This window comes from Astyanax mexicanus, chromosome 4 (assembly GCF_023375975.1).
Source record: "Astyanax mexicanus isolate ESR-SI-001 chromosome 4, AstMex3_surface, whole genome shotgun sequence".
Taxonomy (NCBI): Eukaryota; Metazoa; Chordata; class Actinopteri; order Characiformes; family Acestrorhamphidae; genus Astyanax; species Astyanax mexicanus.
Window position 1 is genome coordinate 23,487,502 of NC_064411.1, and position 22,085 is coordinate 23,509,586.

A 22,085-nucleotide genomic window follows, 5' to 3' on the forward strand; every position below is an offset into this window, starting at 1 on the left:
ATTTAATTTTCCTGAAATTATTCCTACTTAAAAACATGTATTACATCATCTGTTTACTGACAGATTTAATACAAGTATGATTATGCAGAAAAGTCACCAAACTATCAGATGACAAATAGCTCTGCAGAGGCCAAATCTCATATTTGTTTATAGGTTTATAATTGAGAATAAGTAAAGGTGCATATAGTATGGTAATTACATAATAAACTGTCAGTGCCCTGCAGATTTGGACAGATCCGGAAAGCAGCAAACCAAAAATACTTTCACAACAATAGACAAAGACAAAAATGATATGCTTGCATGGTTTTATTGAACACAATATGTTAACATTCACAGTGGGGGGGATGTAAACCCTTTATAACTGGTTGACTCTCCTTTGGCAACCAAACATTTCCTGTAGCTGCAGATCTGACCTGCACAACTGTCAGGAGGAATTTTGGACCATTCCTTTTCACAAAACTGTTTCAGTTCAGAAATATTCTTGGGATATTTGGTGTGAATCGCTCTCTTGATGTCATGATGCCATAGCATCTCAGTTTTTATAAAGCAGGGCAGCTTTAACCAACACATCCAATCTCATCACATTGATTGGACTCCAGTTTGGCTGGCTCCTGGATCCAATTAGCTCTTAGAAAAGTCATTAGCCTAAGTGTTCACATATTTTTCCACCCTACACTGTGAATGTTAACGTGTTGTGTTTAATAAAACCATTCAAACATATTCTTTTTATGTGTATTAGACTGTGTTTGTCTATTGTTGTGACAGATGAAGACATTTAATGACCAATTCGTGCAGAAATCCAAGTAATCCCAAAGGGTTCACATTGATCCTCAGCAGACTAAAACAAGTATCCTGGCTATGGGGAAACTGGCGTTCCAGCAGCTGGAGAAAGGAAACCTGATCTTCTATGAGGAAGATCTAAGAGAGAGTGACATCGATATTAGAGAACTGTCGGTGTACTCAGGAGTGTGTACCCAGATCTTCAGGGAGGAACATGAGCTGCACATTAGGAAGGTCTTCAGCTTTGTACATCTGAGCGTTCAGGAGTTTCTTGCTGCTTTACATGCATTTCTCAACAGAAAAATTCCAAAAGAACAATCCACTGAACAACAAACAAGTAAACTCTTCAAGTTTTTCAACAAGTCAACAAAGACTGACTTCCTCAGCATTGCCATAGACAGAGCCTTACAGAGTGAGAGTGGACACCTGAACCTGTTCCTTCTTTTCCTTCTGGGTCTCTCACTGGAGTCTAATCAGACTTTATTACGAGTCATACTGACCCCAAAAAAGAGGATACCTCACAGCAATGAGGAAACTAGGAGGTGGACCTGGAGGAGTTTAACCTAAAATATGATCAGGAAAGTGTCTTCTGAGGCTGCTGCCAGTAGTTAAAATATCCAGATGAGCAGTGTAAGTATTTTCATTCAGGCCTTCACACAGTTTTTAATCAATTGCTGATGTGTAGAATCAGTTTCCATTCAATCACTGGTGGATTCACATTATTAACATTATTAAATACACACATGAATTATTCTGTGTGTGTAATAATAATTAAACCCTCATTTTAATGTAAATAGTACATTAAGTTTCTGTATTACACTAATCATATACAGTTTTAAGAAATAAGATTGGAAGTTATGAAGAAGTTATATAACATTTTAAACATTTTAAAAATAAATTCCCACTCCTTGTAGATCCACTCTAAATTAGCACTGGGTGATTTGAATGAAAAATCATGTCTCAGTATGCCTGAGAGCAATGATGATTAGCAGTATATCATCATGAAAATTTCATATAGAACATACATTTCAAGTGTATGTATTTATTTCTAAAATATAGGTGAGCAAATGTGTCTTTTTTCCAGAGCTTAACTGGGAAGATAGAATAAATTCACAGTCTCCAAAAAGCCATGTTCTTTCTGTTTTGTTAAACATTTACTTCTATTTTAACTCATTATAATCTGCCCCAGAGCTTTTGGTGAGCTGCATGCCTACACTGATCACAGTAAAGTGGAGTTTTCTGCATGTTAACTATTTCAGTATAAAGAAACATCAGTTCTTTTAACAGACAATAAATGTCACATTTTAATTCTGTTTTCTATTTTTGTCAATCCATTTAAATATTCTTATTTGGGTTTATTGTAAAATCATTTGTTTATTCTTATTTTTCAGACTAGCTTCATGTAATCTTGGAGTAAAGTGTGAAAATCTGGAATTGGTTTTAAACCTGGAAAACTCCCCCCTGAAAGAGCTGGACCTCAGTAACAACAACCTGCAGGACTCAGGAGTGGGGCTGCTCTCTGCTGGACTGAAGAGTTCACACTGTAAACTGCAGATTCTCAGGTCAGTGTTTCAGGTTATCAAAGACCAAAATAACAAACAAGTCAACAAATGAAAACACAATTAACTAAAGAAACTAAATTACACAGAAGGATGTGCAAGGCTGGTCTCCGCAGAATATTCTTTCCAGGTTGGCAAAAGGGAGGAGCCCAAAAATGTTTCCCTGCTCTGGCTTCTACAGAATAAATACAAAAGGAAACTGCATAATCAGGCCCAAGGAGAAAGAATAAGACAAGGCATTCTAACGTGAAGTGATACCTGTATTTAGGGGTTAATGTCAGTGTTTTTTATTCACAGTAATTGTACTTTTTATGCACATTTCCTTTCTTTTATCCATGTCTGTCTGATCCTAATAAAATCACAATTGACCTATTGGCACCCCTGAATTTAGTATATGTACTCTCAAAAGCCAGTGTGAATGTAATGAGTAGGGATTTAAGAAGTAGTATAATACAGAAAGATGAAAATTGTGAAATAATAAAGGGTGTCAACATTATTATTTTTTTTACACAAATTACACCACCAAGTTTGACCCCAACTTCCACCCCATCCATTATTTTCTGGCTGAATGACTAGAACACTCCAACACAGACAAGACAATAACAGAGAAGACATCTAATGGTGTACGGTGTCCAGTTGTAACGCTCCGGAGCCAGTCTCAGTTCAGACTATAGAGAGCGGACCTGCTCTCCTGGATTGAAGAGTTCACACTGTAAACTACAGATTCTCAGGTCAGTGTTTCTGTGATTTTTAATTAGAAATGTTTAGGGCTGTCAACGTTAAATTGTTAACACACGCTGTTAATTTGGAATCAGAAACAGGTTACTATTTTTTTTTTACATACCTCCTCAAATCTAAACTTACACCTGCACTTTTTTAATACATGGGAGAACTTTAATTTTTTGAAGAATCAGATGGGTTATTCAAGACCCAACTGGAAAAAAAACAGGAACAATGGTCCTTTACCTGGAATCTCCAGCAGGGGCTGCCCTACTGCACCTGTAGAGAAGAAAAGCACAAAACGTGTTAGACAAAAAAAAATGTAAGAAAAAGTAAACACACTAAAATGAACCACATGAAAAAAGCACAGAATACAATAATTTTAGCACATTTTAGTGCCATTTTGCAATCTAAGGCTAGGCTGGTCATCCCAGTGGGGTCCTTCTCCTTTCCCCATCACACTGCCGGCAAGGTCGCCTAGGAGAAAAAGAGAGGGGACACGAGCCCTACTTATGTTTTTTTCAATAGATTCACTAGCATTACTGCTACTGATGCTGCAGTTACACACAGAGCCCATTTAAAAGGGAATAAAACAACAGTTTAAAAGCTTTAATAATTATTTCTGCAGTGCTGAAACAGTTAATGTTATTCTGTGTTGAGAAATGAATAGAATTTTCAGTATAAAAAGTATCAAACATTTATTAAAATAATGAACATGCGATACTTATGGAGCAGTTGATTTTACTTTATAAATGTTTGGTACTTTTTATACTGAAAATTGTATATACTTTTTATACATTTCAGATTAGTCCTTAAAGCTCAGCCTAATACTGCCCAGCCAATCACAGCTGTTGCCTGCAGTTATTCTTTCACTTATGTCAATTGTGGATGTTGAAACTTAAACTCCTGCTCATTACAAAGAAAATACATTTTTAAAACGTTACAAAATATTTGCCAATAAGATAAAACTACACGCCTAGTGCATTATTTATTTGTTTTATAGTTGTGATGATATATGTTTTACTGTCATGTAAGGTTTGGGATTTTATGAAGTTGCATTATTTCTACACAGTTTATTACAAAAATCAATAAAAAAAGAAATTAAATAATTACTTAATTAAAACAAATATGTATGATATGGGCGTGGCCAGTGATCTCACTCCAATATTCCTAAAATACTTCCTGGATAGGATACACTTGTGGATCCTCCTCTGAAAGATGTGGCCGAGAAGTGCAAAACAAATTAACGTCAGAAAACAAAATAAAGAAAAAAAAAATAATTCAAGAAAACAATATTACCAATGAAAAAAATATTTTACATGGACAAAAACAAAATACATTTCAGAAAACAAGTTTGCAAGAAATAAAACAAATTTACAAGATGTGAAGAAGGGTAGGGATTAATACACAGGAAGTGCTTGTTGCAAAACCTTGTCAGTCAAGCTGCTTAGCAGTGAAAGAGAGTGGAGTTGGGGATGCTGAACTATGTTTTGTTCGTTTTGTGGCATTTTAGTCAGCTGGCAGGCTTTTGTGTGGTCAGTAAAAAAGCAACTGCTTTGTTTGTTCACTTAGCTAGGCTAGCTACCAGTAATAATAGTTATTAAAACAGCAAATGCTGTGGTTTGAACATTTAGCTAGGCTGGCGACAAACTAATAATAGTCAGTAAAACAGGAAATGCTTCGTTTGTACATTTAGCTAGGCTAGCTTCCAATAATAATGGTAAGTAAAACAGCAAATGCTGTGTTTGTACATATAGCTAGCTAGCTACCAATAATAAAAGTCAGTAAAACAGGACATGGTGTATTTGAACATTTAGCATGCTAGCTAAGAATAAAAATGGTCAGTAAAACAGCAAATGCTGTGTTTGTACATTTAGCTAGGCTAGCTAAGAATAAAAATGGCCAGTGAAACAGCAAATGCTGTAGTTTGGACATTTAGCTAGGCTAGCTATCAATAATAATGATCAGTAAAACAGCAAATTATGTTGTTTGCACATTTAGCTAGCTAGCTAAGAATAACTAGAAAATTGCATTTCCTGAAGAAAACGCAGGATGCTTGCGCAGGTAAAATGGCTTCCAACATCCGCTATAATCGTTTCTATGATGTTGCTATCCGCTTACTATGGTCTGTGGTAGTGGCTGAGGTGTTGCTATGGTATCCATGGTGGTTGCTATGGTGTTGCTAAGCAGTTGCTAGGTGGTTGCTATGGTGTTGCTAAGCAATTGCTTGGTGGTTGCTAAGAAGTTGCTATGTTTGCTGTTTACTTTACCCAAGTCAATTTTTACACTTAAATTCTTCTTTGGTTGCCAGTTAGTACTTACAAAATAATAACATTAGACATTCTGAAGATCCATCAGGTCACAGAAGTTTCCAACCATTTCTTGAGAAAACACACCGAGATTACAGATATGGCAATATAAAAGTTTTTTTTTTATTGAAACAAACAGATATAAAATATATATGGAGGTGAAGCAATACAAAGATAAGTTGTAATGATCATACAACTTAATAAACTAGATATTCTTAGAAACTTTGGAGATTAAGAAAAAAACATTAAGCAACAGATGATATCCAATAAGGAAAGGAGTATATAGCTTGAGTAATACAACACAACCAAATATCCCTATGTATTCCTCTATGCCAACAGATTTTATATCAGGCCAACTGAACCATAGACCATTGAGAACACCAGCAAACGGAATGAAGGAGAACCTTACTGAGCTACACAAACCTGGAGTGGGTTGATTTCAGTATAGAAGCTACAGCTGAAGCGTTTTATTTAACCTCTGGAAAAGATTTTGTTGGCCTCTCTTCGGGGTCTGGATGCTCCTCCGGTCCACACGGCAGTACCTGAGCCCAGTGTTGTCTCTCTGTGGCTCTGGGTCTCACTTTTGAGAGCACTCTCTGGAGTTCCTCAGGTGGTGTTTTCCACTTTTCCTTTCATATGGATGGGCCTAGCGGTTAAAAGCATTAAGGTAAGCTATGCTAAGCTTGCTGAACTGAGGGCAGCTTCCAGAGTAAAAACAAAGATACTAGAAATTATTGGAATAAATCAAATCTGCATAAACTAAAAAATAGGTTAAATGCTTTTAAATCCTTCTAATTAAAAGCACTATAGTCCTAAATGTTTGGTTGCAAGCTAAGATTTCTATTTTACACTTAACAACTATGACATCTACATTTTAAAGACTAATTTAAGCTAATCTAATATCTAAAGCAAACATTGGCAGTGCCCTCGCTCAAACTCCAAACTCGAGAGAATTCTCCTACCGCAACTACCCTAAAAACTGAGCTCTGTTTAACCTGCAAAGTCTAAATGACTCTTTGTTAGTTTCAAAGACTATGATAGGCTTCACTTTTTTTGGGCCTTTCGCTGAGGCTCCAATCTTCTTACTGGTGGAGGAGAAACCTACCTGAATGCACTTCTACTGGTTCTATTGCTTGTCCCAAAGGAAAGATATCAAACTCTGATCAACTCTGTGGATCACAACGTCAGAAACCTACAATATATTCTAAGACACATAGTTAATTTTTAAACTAAGCATGTCCTGAAATTATAAAAGCCAAACTCTTTTAATGTTTCATATTATTAGTTCTAAAAGCCAGTGCAGTGCACCTGTAAATCAGTAAAGTTTTTATCATTCATATCACGAAAAAGGTTTAACATATTAGGATGATGAAATATATGTGCTTAGTTCATGAAGTTAGCGGTACCACATATGATTCGGTGTTTAAAAACGTATTAAACCATAACACATTCGACTAAGTGGTGGAAATCTCTGCAGGCATTAACTAATGTAGGTATTCAAACATACATGAAAACATAACACGAAATTCAATAAACATCATCCCTGGATTAGATTAATTTTGCTGAACCTGTAAAAAGGCATTGCTAAATGCACTGGTGCAATGTGAGATGAAATTGTCGAGAAAAACACTTCCCACAGTCTGAGCAGTGAAACGGTTTCTATCCTGTGTGAATGCGCTGGTGTTTTTTGAGATGACTCTGTCGATTAAAACTCTTTCCACAGTCTGAGCAGTGATATGGTTTTACTCCTGTGTGAATGCGCTGGTGTTTTTTGAGATGACTCTGTCGATTAAAACTCTTTCCACAGTCTGAGCAGTGATATGGTTTTACTCCTGTGTGAATGCGCTGGTGTATTTTGAGATTACTCTGTTCAGTAAAACTCTTCCCACAGTCTGAGCAGTGATACGGTTTCTCTCCTGTGTGAATGCGCTGGTGCAGTTTGAGAGTACTCTGCTGATTAAAACTCTTCCCACAGTCGGAGCAGTGATACGGTTTCTCTCCTGTGTGAATGCGCTGGTGTATTTTAAAATTACTCTGTTGAGTAAAACTCTTCCCACAGTCTGAGCAGTAATACGGTTTCTCTCCTGTGTGAATGCGCTGGTGCAATTTGAGATGACCCTCTTGATTAAAACTCTTCCCACAGTCTGAGCAGTAATAAGGTTTCTCTCCTGTGTGAATGAGCTGGTGTTTTTTGAGATTACTCTGTTTAGTAAAATTCTTCCCACAGTCTGAGCAGTGACATGGTTTCACTCCTGTGTGAATGCGCTGGTGTTTTTTGAGATGACTCTGTTTAGTAAAACTCTTGACAGAGTGCTGATGTTTCTCCATGTCGGGACTTGGCTTCGTCTGTTAGATGTATCAAACTATTTCTGTGTGTTCTGGAGATTCTTCAGGACGGCTTCTGCTTCACCTCTTTCAGCAGTTTAACTTTGCTCTTAGTTAAATATGAATTTCAGGAGAATATTTTTCATTTCTGGAAAACAAAAGAAAAGAAAATATTAAGATAAAAGCAGGTCAATAAACTGAAGAGAACTGCCTGAATCAGTTACACTATACAGACAAAACTACTGGGACATCTTCATATTACCATAAAAAGCTTTTGTACTTTTGTCCCATTCTAAGTCATTCTAAGTGAGTGATGTTACCCTTGAATCTGAAGCTTTGAGACGTGTGCCATAAAATCTGCACACATTGGTTCGAATCACTGTGCCGATGCTTGTTTCATTCTACATTGATCATGTGACCAAAGATGTCCGAAGCTTTATTCTTTACAACAATTTATAAAAGATTTCTGATCCTGATAGCAGTTCATTATTTTCCACCACATTAGCTTCAGATTAACAGTGATATGCAATGGATGGATGTCGGACAGTGCAGCATCTACTCAGTCTGGAATGTCCATATTCTCACTTAGGAAGAAGTGCAGAAAAGTTTGTATCCAAATTAAAAGAATAAAATATGTCCTGGCTGGATGAAGGTATTGGCAGCTGTGTTGTCTTCAGCTACCAATTAAAAACCTTGGTAACATTGGACAGCTAGATAACATTAGCTACTTGTTTTTAAAAAAGCACTGGTAACATTGGCTAGCTAGAGAACATTAGATACTTGGGTTAAAAAAGCGCTGACTTTAGCTAGCTAGGAAATGTTAACTACCGGTAAAAAACTCTGGTAGCTAGCTGACTAACATAAGTACTTTGGTCTCTTATTCTTGGTCTCAGTTCTGCCAATTAAACAGTTCTCTTTTTCTCTCTGCCAGTCGCGCTAAGGAAACATGTCAGCTCCCACTGTAGATAAACACTTAAACCAGTGGCGGATGCTGGTCTTTCAAGGAGGGGAAGCTAAATTTCGGCCTACATCTTAACATATGTAGTTTTATTTATACAAAAATTCTACTCTCCCTGAGATGTTTTTTTTTTTTGTAAACAAAAGGCATTATTTTCAAGTTTTCACTACACAACAAAAAGGTTCCCATTCTTTACATTGAACAATTACATAAAAATTGTCCTTGAGTAATCCCTTTATTAATTTAAATCATTTAAATTATTTTTAATGATAACACAATATTTACTACTTGCCCCTGTTCATTTATGTCCTGAGATAGTTTCATCAAGAGGAATGGCCATCAGTACAGCCAGCTCACTTTATCATACCGGAACAGCTGAAAAGACCTGTTACTTTTCCCCACCTTTTACACCAAATTAATCTGAGCAGTTGATCTGCCCTACTCTTTAACACTTACATTTGTCTTCGTAAGGAAGACTATCAAATGGCTTCTCCAAAATCTGGTCCACAACATTAAAACTGTCTGAAATTATGTGCAGCTTGCACTGGCGCGAGGCTAGTGTGAAGTGTGTCCGTGTTTTACATTAAAAGATCGCTGATTCGCTCATTTCGCTGTCAATCAAAAAGGGACTCCGCCTCAGACAGATCATCCAATTATCATGCAGAAGCTGAGCGTCCGGGCCGGCCGAGGCCAGCCCACTGCCCCATAGACCCCCGGAGACGCTGAGCGTCCGATGAGCGGGACAAAGTCCAGCATTTATCCAATGACTCGTCTCGTTTCGCCGCACGCTTTGCTCCGCTATTGAAGTCTGTGCACTGTTTAAAGCAGCGCTGCAAAGCTGCGGGAATGAGTGAGAGGAAAGCCGCGGCGTTACCAGTGATAAGAAGCTGATTCTGAACTAAATTCAGCGCAGTGTAGCGCATATTTAATCAGTGACATGTACACACAACAGTATATATTTAATCACTAATTTTCTTTACATTTTAGGGGAAGCTGAGCTTCCCTTGCAGTCTTAGAGCAATCGCCACTGACTTAAACATTATTCTCACATTAAAAAAATTACATCATATATCATTTTACTATTGATTACACTTTTGTAAATCTGTGGATAAAAAAACAGTGTGAAGCAAGCACAGCATGAATGATATAGAAAAAGATTGAATAGCAAGAGCAGTTTTGTTAAAAGAATACAGCTACTTACATTAATTTTGAAGGTAAGTTAATGTTTTAGCCACCTTTAGCTAACCTATCCAATGCTATCTAGATAGCTACATAAGCTAGCAGGCAATTGCAAACAATAAAATACTATTAGCAGCCTGAATGTCTTAAACACATTACACTTGTGATAAGTTGTTGTTATATAGCCTAAATGGTAGGATAATGTACAAGCTGTCTGTAATGGTTAATCCTTTCCTTTATAATTAACTTTAGCTGTTAGGTGTGGTATTGGTAACAACACTGGGTCATTTTACAAGCTAATGCTAATGATCCTGCCTCAGTGCTGAAAAAATCAACAGAAGCGCTTTAAACACCCAAATAAACAGTTTTCAGAGGAGAAATCTGTGAAGATTACTCATGGCTTACTTGCCTTTGAAAGAAAGAAAGAAAGAAAGAAAGAGAGAGAGAGAGAGAGAGAGAGAGAGAGAGAGAGAGAAACTTCTCCATACCTTCTGTAGTTCAGCTGATCCTGCTCTTCCTCTGGCGCTCCAGCTACAGACCCCGGGAGCTCAGCCTCATCCGGGTTATGTAGAGCCCCGCCCCCTCCCCCGCTATATCACATTATACCCCATCACCGCTAGAGGGAGCCCGCGAGGGAGTCCTCAATGCATGGAGCTGAATGGAGCTAAACAGCTAAAACTCTCATTTAAAAACACTGTATAACTACTTCTCTGGGGTGATTAAATAGTTGTAGTTGTTCTGTTTTTAGGAAATAAGTAACATTTTATTCTATGTCTATCAATTATATATATCTTACAATTATAAATTATTATTTTGCTAATAATAATAATTAATAAATGTTTAATACTTTTTAGAATAAAAATGTGTATGTTTTTATACATTCCAGACTCAGTTGAGTGACTGAGATTCAGAGCAGATTCTGAAGAGAGTTTTTTCCTCTATAGAGATTCTCTGGTTGCTCCTGTACTCCAACAAATAGCACTTACTAATTACTATGGAAAGATCAGAGCCGTTGTTAGAGCACCAATTGTGACACTGATTCCAGTAGAAACTTTTTTTAATCTAAATTAAATTAAAAATTTGCATTTACCTTCTTGATGTCCTGCAGATTCTTGAAAATGATATCGTACTGCAGCAGATCTTGTTTGTTGCTCACCTTGTTTTACTATTTATTTATTCTGAAATCTTTCCATAAATTGAGGTCATTCACAGCTCCTCCCTGTAAAATCACTCTCTGACATCACAATGGACCATCCTGATTTCTGTATAGAAGGGTACTTCACACTTATAAAAGCATTTTAAACTTCATATTCAAATATCAGTTAAAAACTAACAGTTATAAAATAAAAAGGATTTGTTCAAGAGTTTATTTGTTAATAGGATGATAAAATCATTTTTGACTTTTCCAAAATAAGTTCAGCAAGCATTCTCATTCTACTACAAAATATTAGCCAATTTTTACACTATTTTTTATACATATTAAAGGAAGAAGTTACTGGTGTTGCAGAATACTTTGTCTAGATTATATCTGGTTCTGTGTAGAAATATGAGACAAACACCTCTGGTTGCTTGAGTCACTAAAAAACTACCCCAACATATAGCACTTACCACATTTTACTCAAAGATCAGCTCTATTTTTACAATTGTTAACAATTGTGACATTTGTTTTTAACAATTTCTACGATACAAAGATCCATTAGAACTAAGAAATCTTCAGGATTTTTTTAATATGTAAGAGTGCTTTACACTAAGTAATTACAAGTAAAAAAAAAAAAAAATATATATATATATATATATATATATATATATATATATATATATATATATATAAATAAATTAATTAATTTGATTAGTTATGTTGTTAAAAAATATTATAAAATCATGTAGTCCATATTTAATTTAATATTAAATAATAAATTCTGATTGCTGAAAATGAACTGAATAAGGTGAGCTTTCAATTGGTCAATAATACCATTTTGACTACCCCAAAGAGAAGGGATTTTTTTGTGTGTCTTGTACAAATTTTGTATACATCGGTGTTGTTTGGGGTCAATTTGACCCCACACTGTTTAGCTTTATAAAACAAAAAAATATCAGAATTTTACACGTTTGTGTTGAATGATGCAAAGGTCAATATGACATATAATTTTATAATCTTCAGCAACTTTAGATCCCTAAAATAACATAATTATAACTGTATTAGTGCAAAAACCACTAACAGTTCACAGGACAGGGGGGCGGGGAAAACATAATTCTCATGAGAACTTGATATTTCTCATTCTGTGGAGGAATATATTGTTCCTACAAACATATTGATAGTTCATACAACATAGTGGTTATGCAGAGATATAAAATGTTTCACAGCAGCTTCTAAACCAGTTCTCTATGTGTTCTGTCTCTCTCTCTTTCTGCGCTCTCTCTCTCTACTGAAAATGCCGTCTAAGAAAAGGTTTTCTCTCAGTGAGGTTTTCTCATATCTCTTTCACCATGACAGAGACATAGAGGAGAAAGTGTCTGAAAAAAAGGAGGACTTTAGAACTTTAGATCCATTAGAACTAAGAAATCTTCAGGATTCTTTCAATATGTAAGAGTGCTTTACACCAAGAACCCCTATGTTAACAAATGATTCTTAATATCATAGTACTATTGGTATATAATATAATGAATTCATTTAGTTCATATTTATTTAAAACTGAATAATAAACTTTGATTACTGAAAATGAACCGAATAAGGTGAGCTTTCACTTAATGATCAATAGTACCATTTTAACTACCCAAAGAGAAGCACTTACTTCTTGTATTAAATAATCAATGCTTCACTTTGTGATGGTCACCATAGATATTCAAACTATTTTGTACTGACAAAATTTACCATGTAAGTTAACACCAAAAATTGACACCAAATTGATCCAACATTTATAACACTGTATGTAATAAATGCTAAAGTTGTACCAGATGGCCTTGTCCTCACAGTTGATGGTAAACTTGTTTTTACCATTCTATCAACAAATAAACTCAATTAATTCATTTAAAACTGATATTTGCATATGAAGTTTCAAATACTTTTACAAGTGTGAAGTATCCTTCTATACAGAAATCATGATGGTCCATTGTGATGTCAGAGAGTGATTTTACACGGAGGAGCCGATCTCCTTTTCAAGAATCTGCAGGACATCAAGAAGGTAAATGCAAAGAAAATGTAACCATAATATTTTAAATGAAATTTAGATTTTTAAAAAAGGGTCTACTGGAATCAATGTCACAACTGATGCTCTAACAACGACACTGACCTTTCCATAGTAATTAGTAAGTGTTATTTGTTTTTTTTGTTTTTTTGTTTTGTTATGTGAGCTGTACAGGAGCAAGCAGCAATCAGAGAATCTCTATAGAGGAAAAAACTCACTTCAGAATCTGCTCTGAATCTCAGTCACTCAACAGAGTCTGGAATGTATAAACAACAGTATAGATTTTTATTCTAAAAAGTATTAAACATTTATAAATTATTATTTTTTGCAAAATAATAATTTAAATTGTTAGATACTTTATAGAATTAAAAAAAATACTTATTTCCTAAAAACTACACCCATTTCATCACCGCAGAGATAATTATTAAAGCTTATAAACTGCAGTTTTAATCCTATTAAACATGTTCTGTGTGTAACTCCAGCATCAGTAGCAGTAATGCTAGTGAATTTACTGAATAAAAAACATTAGTTGTAGAAAATTGAAATATAGAGGTACGTTTTCTTTCCTATTTTAGTTAAATACTTTGTTCTACTTTGTAAAATTAAAGGAAAACCCCAGAGAAGTAGTTATACAGTGTTTTAAATGAGAGTTTTAGCTGTTTAGCTCCATTCAGCTCCATGCATTGAGGACTCCCTCGCGGGCTCCCTCTAGCGGTGATGGGGTATAATGTGATATAGCGGGGGAGGGGCGGGGCTCTACATAACCCGTATGAGACTGAGCTTCCGGGGTCTGTAGCTGGAGCGCCGGAGTAAGAGCAGGATCAGCTGAACTACAGAAGGTATGGAGAATTTACTCTCTCTCTCTCTCTCTCTCTCTCTCTCTTTCTCTCTTTCTTTCTCTTCCTCTCTTTCTTTCTCTCTCTCTCTCAGGGGGCGGCTTTGGAGGTGGTGGGGGTGAAGTATCTAAGTGTTTATTTGGGTGTTGAAAGCGTTTCTGTTTATTTACTGTAAGCCTAGATTTAGTAAGCACTAGCATTAGCAAAATTAGCTTGTAAAATGACCCAGTGTTGTTACCAATACCCAGTGATGGTATAGTTACTTTGAAAAAGTCATTCGATTACTGATTAACCAATTTACTTTATTAGTTACTTTCAGCAGCTGCAGACACCACCTCCCGCCGCCTTAACATAAAAATTATAACCAGTTTTGCCAATACTCCCTTTATTGGAAAATGCAAATATGTTCTTTCTTGGTTTCACTAAACATAAATACTTGTTTTTATAAAAAATATAAAATAAATAAAGTGTTTCTTGACCTGACATATTTAACACTGTAAATCTGAACATTGAACCTGTTGTTCTCAGCAGGGCAGCAAGGAGTAGTTTTAACCAGTGGTTGAACCTCATTAACAGAAGCTTCTCAAACCTCTGCTACAAAACGCGCTTCTCTCGCCTGCCTCCATGGATTCGTTTGTGTCGCTGCGTGGTATGTGTGTGTGTCCGAGACGCGTGTGATTGGGGGAGAGCGGAGGGGGGATGAGGAAGGGAGCGCAGTGTGTGTGTGTGTGTGTGTGTGTGTGTGTGTGTGTGTGTGTGTGTGTGAGAGAGAGAGAGAGAGAGAGAGAGAGAGAGAGAGAGAGAGAGAGAGAGAGAGAGAGAGAGAGAGTAACTGTACGTTAAAATCGCTTTGTGTCTCCTGTCCAACAGGCGATGAGTCGCTTGGGGGCGTGTCTCACTCAGAACGAGCTGTCGCTGGTGGGCGTTTTTCCAAATACAGAAACAAGGGTTCAGCCTATCTACACAATTCTTATTGTGACTTCCGGCTTCTTTGTCGCTCGCATCACGTTCGGTGTGGACGCACGGTAACGCACAGTGACTTGGATAAATAACTTTAATCTGATTACTGGGTTGGAAATAGTAACGCATTAAATTACTCTTTACTGAAAAAAAGGGTACTAAGTAACGCGTTACCGACGTCACTGTCAATACCACACCTAACAGCTAAAGTTGATTATAAAGGAAAGGATTAACCATTACAGACAGCTTGTACATTATCCTACCATTTAGGCTATATAACAACAACTCATCACAAATTTAATGTGTTTAAGACATTCAGGCTGCTAATAGTATTTTATTGTTTGGAATTGCCTGCTTGCTTAGGTAGTTATCTAGATAGCATTGGCTAGGTTAGCTAAAGGTGGCTAAAACCTTAACTTACCTTCAAAATTAATGTAAGTAGCTGTATTCTTTTAACAAAACTGCTCTTATTATTTGATATTTTTCTGTCGTTCGTGATACATAAGAAATACGCTGTGCATGTTCCACACATTTTTTTTATCCACAGATTTACGAAAGAGTTAGCACTAGTAAAATGTTTTATGATGTGATTTTTTTTTGTGGGAATAATGTTTAAGTGTTCATCTGCACTTGGTGCTGACGTGTTTCCTTAACACGATTGGCAGAGAGAAAAATAGAACTGTTTAATTGGCAGAATTGAGACCAAGAATAAGAGACCCAAGTACTTATGTTAGTCAGCTAGCTACCAGCATTTTTAACCGGTAGTTAACATTTCCTAGCTAGCTAAAGTTGTCAGCGCTTTTTTAACCCAAGTATCTAATATTATCTAGCCAGCCAATGTCACCAGTGCTTTTTAACCCAAGTATTTAATGTTATCTAGCTAGCCAATGTTCCCAGTGCTTTTTTAACTAAGTAGCTAATGTTATCTAACTAGCCAATGTTCCCAGTGCTTTTTTTAACCCAATGTTACCAAGGTTTTTAATTGGTAGCTAAAGACAACACAGCTGCCAATACCTTCACCAAGCCAGGACATATTTTATTCTTTTAATTTGGATACAAACTTTTCTGCACTTCTTCTTAAGTGAGAATGTGGACATTCCAGACTGAGTAGATGCTGCACTGTCCGACATCCATCCATTGCATATCACTGTTAAGCTGAAGCTAATGTGGTGGAAAATAATGAACTGCTATCAGAAGTTGTGAAAAAAAACAGGAATCTTTTATAAATTGTTGTAAAGGAAAAAGCTTCGGACATCTTTGGTCACGTGATCAATGTAGAACGAAACAAGCATCGGCACAGTGATTTGAACCAATGTGTGTCGTTTTTCTGGCACACGTCTCAAAGCTTCAGATTCAAGAGTAACATCACTCACTTAGAATGACTTAGAATGGGACTAAAGTACAAAAGCTTTTATGGTAATATGAAGATGTCCCAGTAGTTTTGTCTGTATAGTGTAACTGATTCAGGCAGTTCTCTTCAGTTTATTGACCTGCTTTTATCTTAATATTGTCTTTGTGTTTTCCAGAAATGAAAAATATTCTCCTGAAATTCATATTTAACTAAGAGCAAAGTTAAACTGCTGAAAGAGGTGAAGCAGAAGCCGTCCTGAAGAATCTCCAGAACACACAGACATTGTTTGATACATTTAACAGACAAATGAAGCCAAGTCCTGACATGGAGAAACATCAGCACTCTGTCAAGAGTTTTACTAAACAGAGTAATCTCAAAAAACACCAGCGCATTCACACAGGAGAGAAACCGTATCACTGCTCAGACTGTGGGAACAGTTTTACTGCACAGAGTACTTTCAAACAACACAAGCGCATTCACACAGGAGAGAAACCGTATCACTGCTCAGACTGTGGGAAGAGTTTTACTCAACAGATTCATCTCAAAAATCACCAGCGCATTCACACAGGAGAAAAACCGTATCACTGCTCAGACTGTGGAAAGTGTTTTACTCAACAGATTAATCTCAAAAATCACCAGCGCATTCACACAGGAGAGAAACCGTATCACTGCTCAGACTGTGGGAAGAGTTTTAATCTACAGAGTACTCTCCAAAAACACCAGCGCATTCACACAGGAGAGAAACCGTATTACTGCTCAGACTGTGGGAAGAGTTTTAATATACAGAGTAATCTCAAAAATCATCAGCGCATTCACACAGGAGAGAAACTGTATCACTGCTCAGACTGTGGAAAGTGTTTTACTCAACAGATTAATCTCAAAAATCACCAGCGCATTCACACGGGAGAGAAACCGTATCACTGCTCAGACTGTGGGAAGAGTTTTAATCTACAGAGTACTCTCCAAAAACACCAGCGCATTCACACAGGAGAGAAACCGTATTGCTGCTCAGACTGTGGGAAGAGTTTTAATCAACAGAGTAATCTTAAACTGCACCAGCGCATGCACACAGGAGAGAAACCGTATTACTGCTCAGACTGTGGGAAGTGTTTTACTCAACAGAGTAATCTCAAAAAACACCAGCGCATTCACACAGGAGAAAAACTGTATCACTGCTCAGACTGTGGGAAGAGTTTTACTCAACAGATTGAGCTCAAAAATCACCAGCGCATTCACACAGGAGAGAAACCATATTACTGCTCAGACTGTGGGAAGAGTTTTACTCAACAGAGTAATCTCAAAAATCACCAGCGCATTCACACAGGAGAGAAACCGTTTTATTGCTCAGACTGTGGGAAGAATTTTAATCATCAGAGTAATCTCAAAAAACATCAGCGCATTCACACAGGGGAGAAAACTACCTCAAATCTGTTCCAAGACAATTAAAAGTGCAAATCGTAAATCTTTCAGACAGAACACCTTATCCTACACAAATGTTTTACTCTCTCACTTGGGACATGTTCCACCAGAAACAAACATGAACTGAATTTAACAATGGAATTTACAGGTTCAGCCATAGACTGTATATAAAGATGGACGCTGTGTCGCCGTTCCCATTCATTCAATGAAAATGAAGCCAAAATCTTCCGCCAGTTTGGCGATTCAGAGACCAGAGTCTGCGCAGTAGAGACCAGAAGAGGGAGAAAGGCTGTGGAGAGACCGCCTACTCATTTAAATAACCCCGCCCCTGAGGGCTGCCTCGCGGTCACAGACTGCAGAGCGGGGCGGAGCGGAGCTGACGGTCTGTTATTGGTCCCGCCCATAAGCAGCCCTTTTACCATAACCACACCTTTTTTGAATAGAGCCGAATAACGTTTTAAAAACCGAATTCTGTGGGGATATAAAAATTTGACAATATAAGCAGAGGTTACACTAGCTGTTGCATTTAAATAATGGAGGTAGAATTACAGTATATTAGAAAAAAAACGTGATTGAAAGTTGTCTGTTTTGCCATTGAAACCTATGGGGATGGGTGGGGTTACACAGCTTTCTGCAGCCGAACAGCAGGGGGCGCCCGACCTGTGGTGGCCTTACTTTTAAGAGACGATGCTCTGTCCAGCTATATATAGTCTATGGGTTCAGCAAAATGATCCTTATCCAGGGATGATGTGCATTGAATTCCATGTTATGTTTTTCGTTTGTTCGATATTCCAGGATAAGGTTGGGCGGTATTGAAATTTTTCATTCCGCCATATTGTCGTCAGATTATATGGCGGTATACGGTATTACCGGGGGGGGGGTAGGAGGGGCTAATCTTATAATTTCGGTGGTTAGATGGTTGATGGGGTTTTATTGCCACTCCAGCACAAATGTGGCTATTTGTGGCGATAACTTCAGTGCAAATTAGTGAAACCTGTAGAGTTTATTGAGTTTTTGCTGTATGATCTCCTCAGTGAGAATCCCTAACCCATAACCAATCAGTGAGCTCCAACTGCTTACCCCTCCCACTGCTCTTTCATTGTGGGTGCACTGAATGTCTTAAACGCCTGTTTTTCAAAGTTCAGATTTGGCACGTCACGTGGTTAATATACCTTCACTATTTTACAATACCGTCACCATATTTAAATACCGTGGTATACCGAAATACCATCATACCGCCCATTCCTATTCCAGGACATTCTTTCTGAGACAGAGCTCAGTTTTTAGGGTAGTTACGGGTATAGTTATGGGTTTAGTTCTGAAGAAGGGAAGGCCATTCGAGAGAGGGCACTGCCAGTGTTTGCACCAGATGTTAGGTTAGCATAAATTAGTCTTTAAAATTTAGATGTCGTAGTTGTTAGGAGTAGAGTAAGATTCTTAGCTTACAACTAATCGTTTAGTACCAAACCTTCAGTGTTTATGCTTAGAAGGTTTTGAATGCATTTAATCTCTTTTCTAGTATATGCAGAACATATATCTAGTATATTGCCTGTCCCTGACTACCTCTGTTTGCCTACTTCTGTAAATAAACCTGTGTTTACTAATCAGTGCTCGTCTCCTCGGGTCCTGGTATTCGTCACACATTTACTCCTTGTATTAAATAATCAATGCTTCACTTTGTGCTGGTCACCATACATATTCAAAATGTACCATGCAAGTTAACACTGTTCGAAAATTCAAACTACCCTCGATAGTAATAGTTTTTACGTTTGGAAATTGGTCTAAGTGGTGTGGAAACATTTGACTAAAAATGGAATGCATATTTATAAGATCATAGAGCTACGTCCAAAAACATTTGGCTAAATGTTGGCATCAAAAAACATTTGGCTATATAGTAGAATGCCAATAATTTCGGCTAATAGAACAGTGTCCAAAAACATTTGGCTAAAGAGTGAAATGAAAGTTAGGATGATAGAGCAGTTTTAAACCCATCAGAAGTGATTCAAGATGGCTGCATATATCCCCAACACATGAAACCCCAAGGTAAATATAAGGTACGTTGTAGAATATCACCCAAACCCATTACCACAATGCAACTACACAAACCTTGAAAAAGTATCACAAGAAGATGTGTGACATTTCTAGAGCTCAATAGTCAAGTAAAAAACATCTGAAAGCTTGATAAAATATATGACCTCATGTTGCATCTTGCAGTCAGTAAGTACAAGTCAGCCTGTCCAATTATTTATAAGTGATTTTATTGTTTTCAGTATTGTTTGCTTGCTTGCTACAATGTGTTATACAAAAAATGTTTGTGTTAACACATTTTTTTTAATTGTATAAATATATTGCACATACCACAATTCAACTCCTTCTGAACATTAAATTGTTCCATGATCCAAGAATTAAGAATAACTACATAAGTGAAAGAAATGAAACATGCAGCACATAAGGAATGTGGAATTGTTTTTATATTCATATTTTATATTATATGAAAAGTTCAGTGAATACAAAATGTCACATTATATTGGAATGTTTAAAACATTCAAATTAAATGACATTTACTAAGAATTACAAAAACGTCAAAATGTAACCGGTCTCATTACTGCATCTTGCAGATGAAGAGGGCTCATTAGAACCATGCAACAAAAGTGCAGCAGGGTCAGAGCCATCCACTGTGAACAAGAGAAAGATCTCTGAACAAGCTCCTTCATGCCCAGTTTACCAAAGAATGCCACTAAAAATAAATCAGTGTTTCATTTAAATATACCTATATTTTGAATTGCATTAAATGAATGGTCTATCAATTTTATTTTCAGAGTTTAGTATTTGTTATTTAAATTGTTATTTTTAAATACATATAATACACATTGGAAGCAAATAATTTTAAAGTGCATTTGAATGTAGCGCTTTTAATGTATCTTGTAGTTATTACACTGTGAATTACACTATACTACACTCAACTCAACTAAAACTAAAGTTTGATTATAAAATAAATAGTGTAAATCGCTGGACAATTATTTTTCAGGACAATTTGGAATTGTTTGTTGCCTTTCTTGTGGGGAAAAAGTGATTAAATACCCATTCAGTTATTCTGAAGTCTAGTATTTTTATTAGTAAGAACTCCAGTTATAGATTTATTCACTATAATTCTACCTAGTAAAAAGTCCAGATCCATATATATATATATACACAAGAATTCTGACTACCTTTCACTTTTAGAAATTTACATTTTGGATATGTGCCATATTTTTTTTTATTTAATTTTGTGTATGTATAGTTCAGGTTTTAGTGTTAATAATATTTTTCCTATTTAGAACTGGGGTTTTACTAATTAGAATTTCCTTCAAAACATCTGCAAATTCAATTGCTACTAGTAATAATGTAATTGTAGATAAAAGAGAATCTATTTCCATGTAAATCATTAGTCTTGTTAATAATATTATTATTATTATTATTATTATTATTATTATTATTATTATTATTATTATTATTATATTTACGAAATTTTGGAATTTAGGCTAAAACGGCTTTACATGGCTATGTTGTATTTTTACATTTGCAAGCGGTTGTATGAAAAATGGATTTAAATGGGAAAACAGTAACAACTCCAGTTACAGTTATCTAATATTATTTAATATTTTGTATTAGTACAAATCAATCAAATCTCAACCCATATTAATTATGAATTCTGACTGTACAAATGTTTATTCATCTGATGTCAAATATCTCTAAAATTATTTTTCACTAGAAAAAAGTGTATTTTTTATATAGAGAAATAAAATATAGATATCTACACAGAGTTATCTGATTTACATTAAACTTCCCTTGTCTATAATCACTTTTTTACTAGTAAAATTCCACACTTCTGTAAGGGATTTCTAAATAATACAAATGCTAATTTAAGTAATTGAATTGAATTTTCAGTAGTAAAAATGAGCATTATGTAAGTGAGATTTCATATAAATCAATGGAAACATATTACTATTAAAAACAACATTAACGAGTTGTCCCCCTGTCACAGGGGGACGTAGGGCCCTCGCACAACAGCGCAAATCGTACCGGGCCAAACCGAGAAACCGGTAAAAGTAATTTTAAGGTCTTATTGAGTGTGCCAATTTTCAAGAGTTTTCTATCCTGTTAAACACGTGAAATATCCATTTAAAATACAGGTGGCGCTTTAGCGCTTTTAAAATACATGTATTTGAAATTCTAATTCTACATCAAAGAACAGCCTTAGATAAGCAGGCCGGTCAAATTTTGTGAGTTTTTCTCCGTTATAACCTCCTCAAAACACCTGGCATTACCTAGGTTTTAACCTCCTGTTTTGATGTGGCATCTCACAAATTCAACCATCTGCCATTTCGTCCTCGTTTGAGATATCGACTATTCCTTCACAATTTATCATCAGATATGTTCAATGTTTATTTTTACCAAATACCAAGAGAATTCAACAAATTTGCTAGGAGTAGTTTGACAATATATACAAAAAATGTGTGTAAAA

At 36.2% G+C, this 22,085-nt stretch overlaps 5 protein-coding genes and 1 pseudogene across 8 annotated transcripts in view; 3 read left to right on the forward strand and 3 right to left on the reverse strand.

Annotated features, from left to right (window-relative positions):
• The window catches only part of LOC125801264 (gastrula zinc finger protein XlCGF26.1-like), a 212,196-nt gene extending 193,739 nt beyond the window's left edge, over positions 1-18,457 (forward strand). Inside the window, exons 1-2 of one of the 2 annotated variants that reach the window (XM_049477704.1) lie at positions 13,770-13,854; positions 16,338-18,457. In XM_049477704.1, the coding sequence (XP_049333661.1) occupies positions 16,469-17,608 (1,140 nt within the window). In that variant the 5' untranslated portion in view covers positions 13,770-13,854; positions 16,338-16,468 and the 3' untranslated portion in view covers positions 17,609-18,457. Of the gene's footprint in view, positions 1-13,769; positions 13,855-16,337 lie in introns of those variants that run through there. The other variant, XM_049477705.1, reaches the window with a different exon arrangement.
• LOC125780501 (zinc finger protein 239-like) overlaps positions 1-22,085 on the reverse strand; it is a 1,096,042-nt gene that overhangs the window by 694,052 nt on the left and 379,905 nt on the right.
• The window catches only part of LOC125801297 (zinc finger protein 665-like), a 326,993-nt gene that overhangs the window by 137,164 nt on the left and 167,744 nt on the right, over positions 1-22,085 (forward strand). The gene's annotated exons all lie outside the window — the stretch shown is intronic.
• The window catches only part of LOC111188255 (zinc finger protein 239-like), a 219,167-nt gene that overhangs the window by 40,515 nt on the left and 156,567 nt on the right, over positions 1-22,085 (reverse strand). Inside the window, exon 1 of one of the 4 annotated variants that reach the window (XM_049478057.1) lies at positions 10,319-10,350. The exons of 2 other annotated variants lie outside the window; for them this stretch is intronic. The gene's annotated coding sequence lies outside the window, so the exon portion shown is untranslated. Of the gene's footprint in view, positions 1-10,318; positions 10,351-22,085 lie in introns of those variants that run through there. One more of the 4 variants, XM_049478051.1, reaches the window with a different exon arrangement.
• LOC125801510 (zinc finger protein 239-like) overlaps positions 1-22,085 on the forward strand; it is a 177,663-nt gene that overhangs the window by 30,126 nt on the left and 125,452 nt on the right. The window lies entirely within an intron of this gene.
• Positions 5,470-22,085, reverse strand: part of LOC125801494 (zinc finger protein 239-like) — a 296,877-nt pseudogene continuing 280,261 nt past the window's right edge.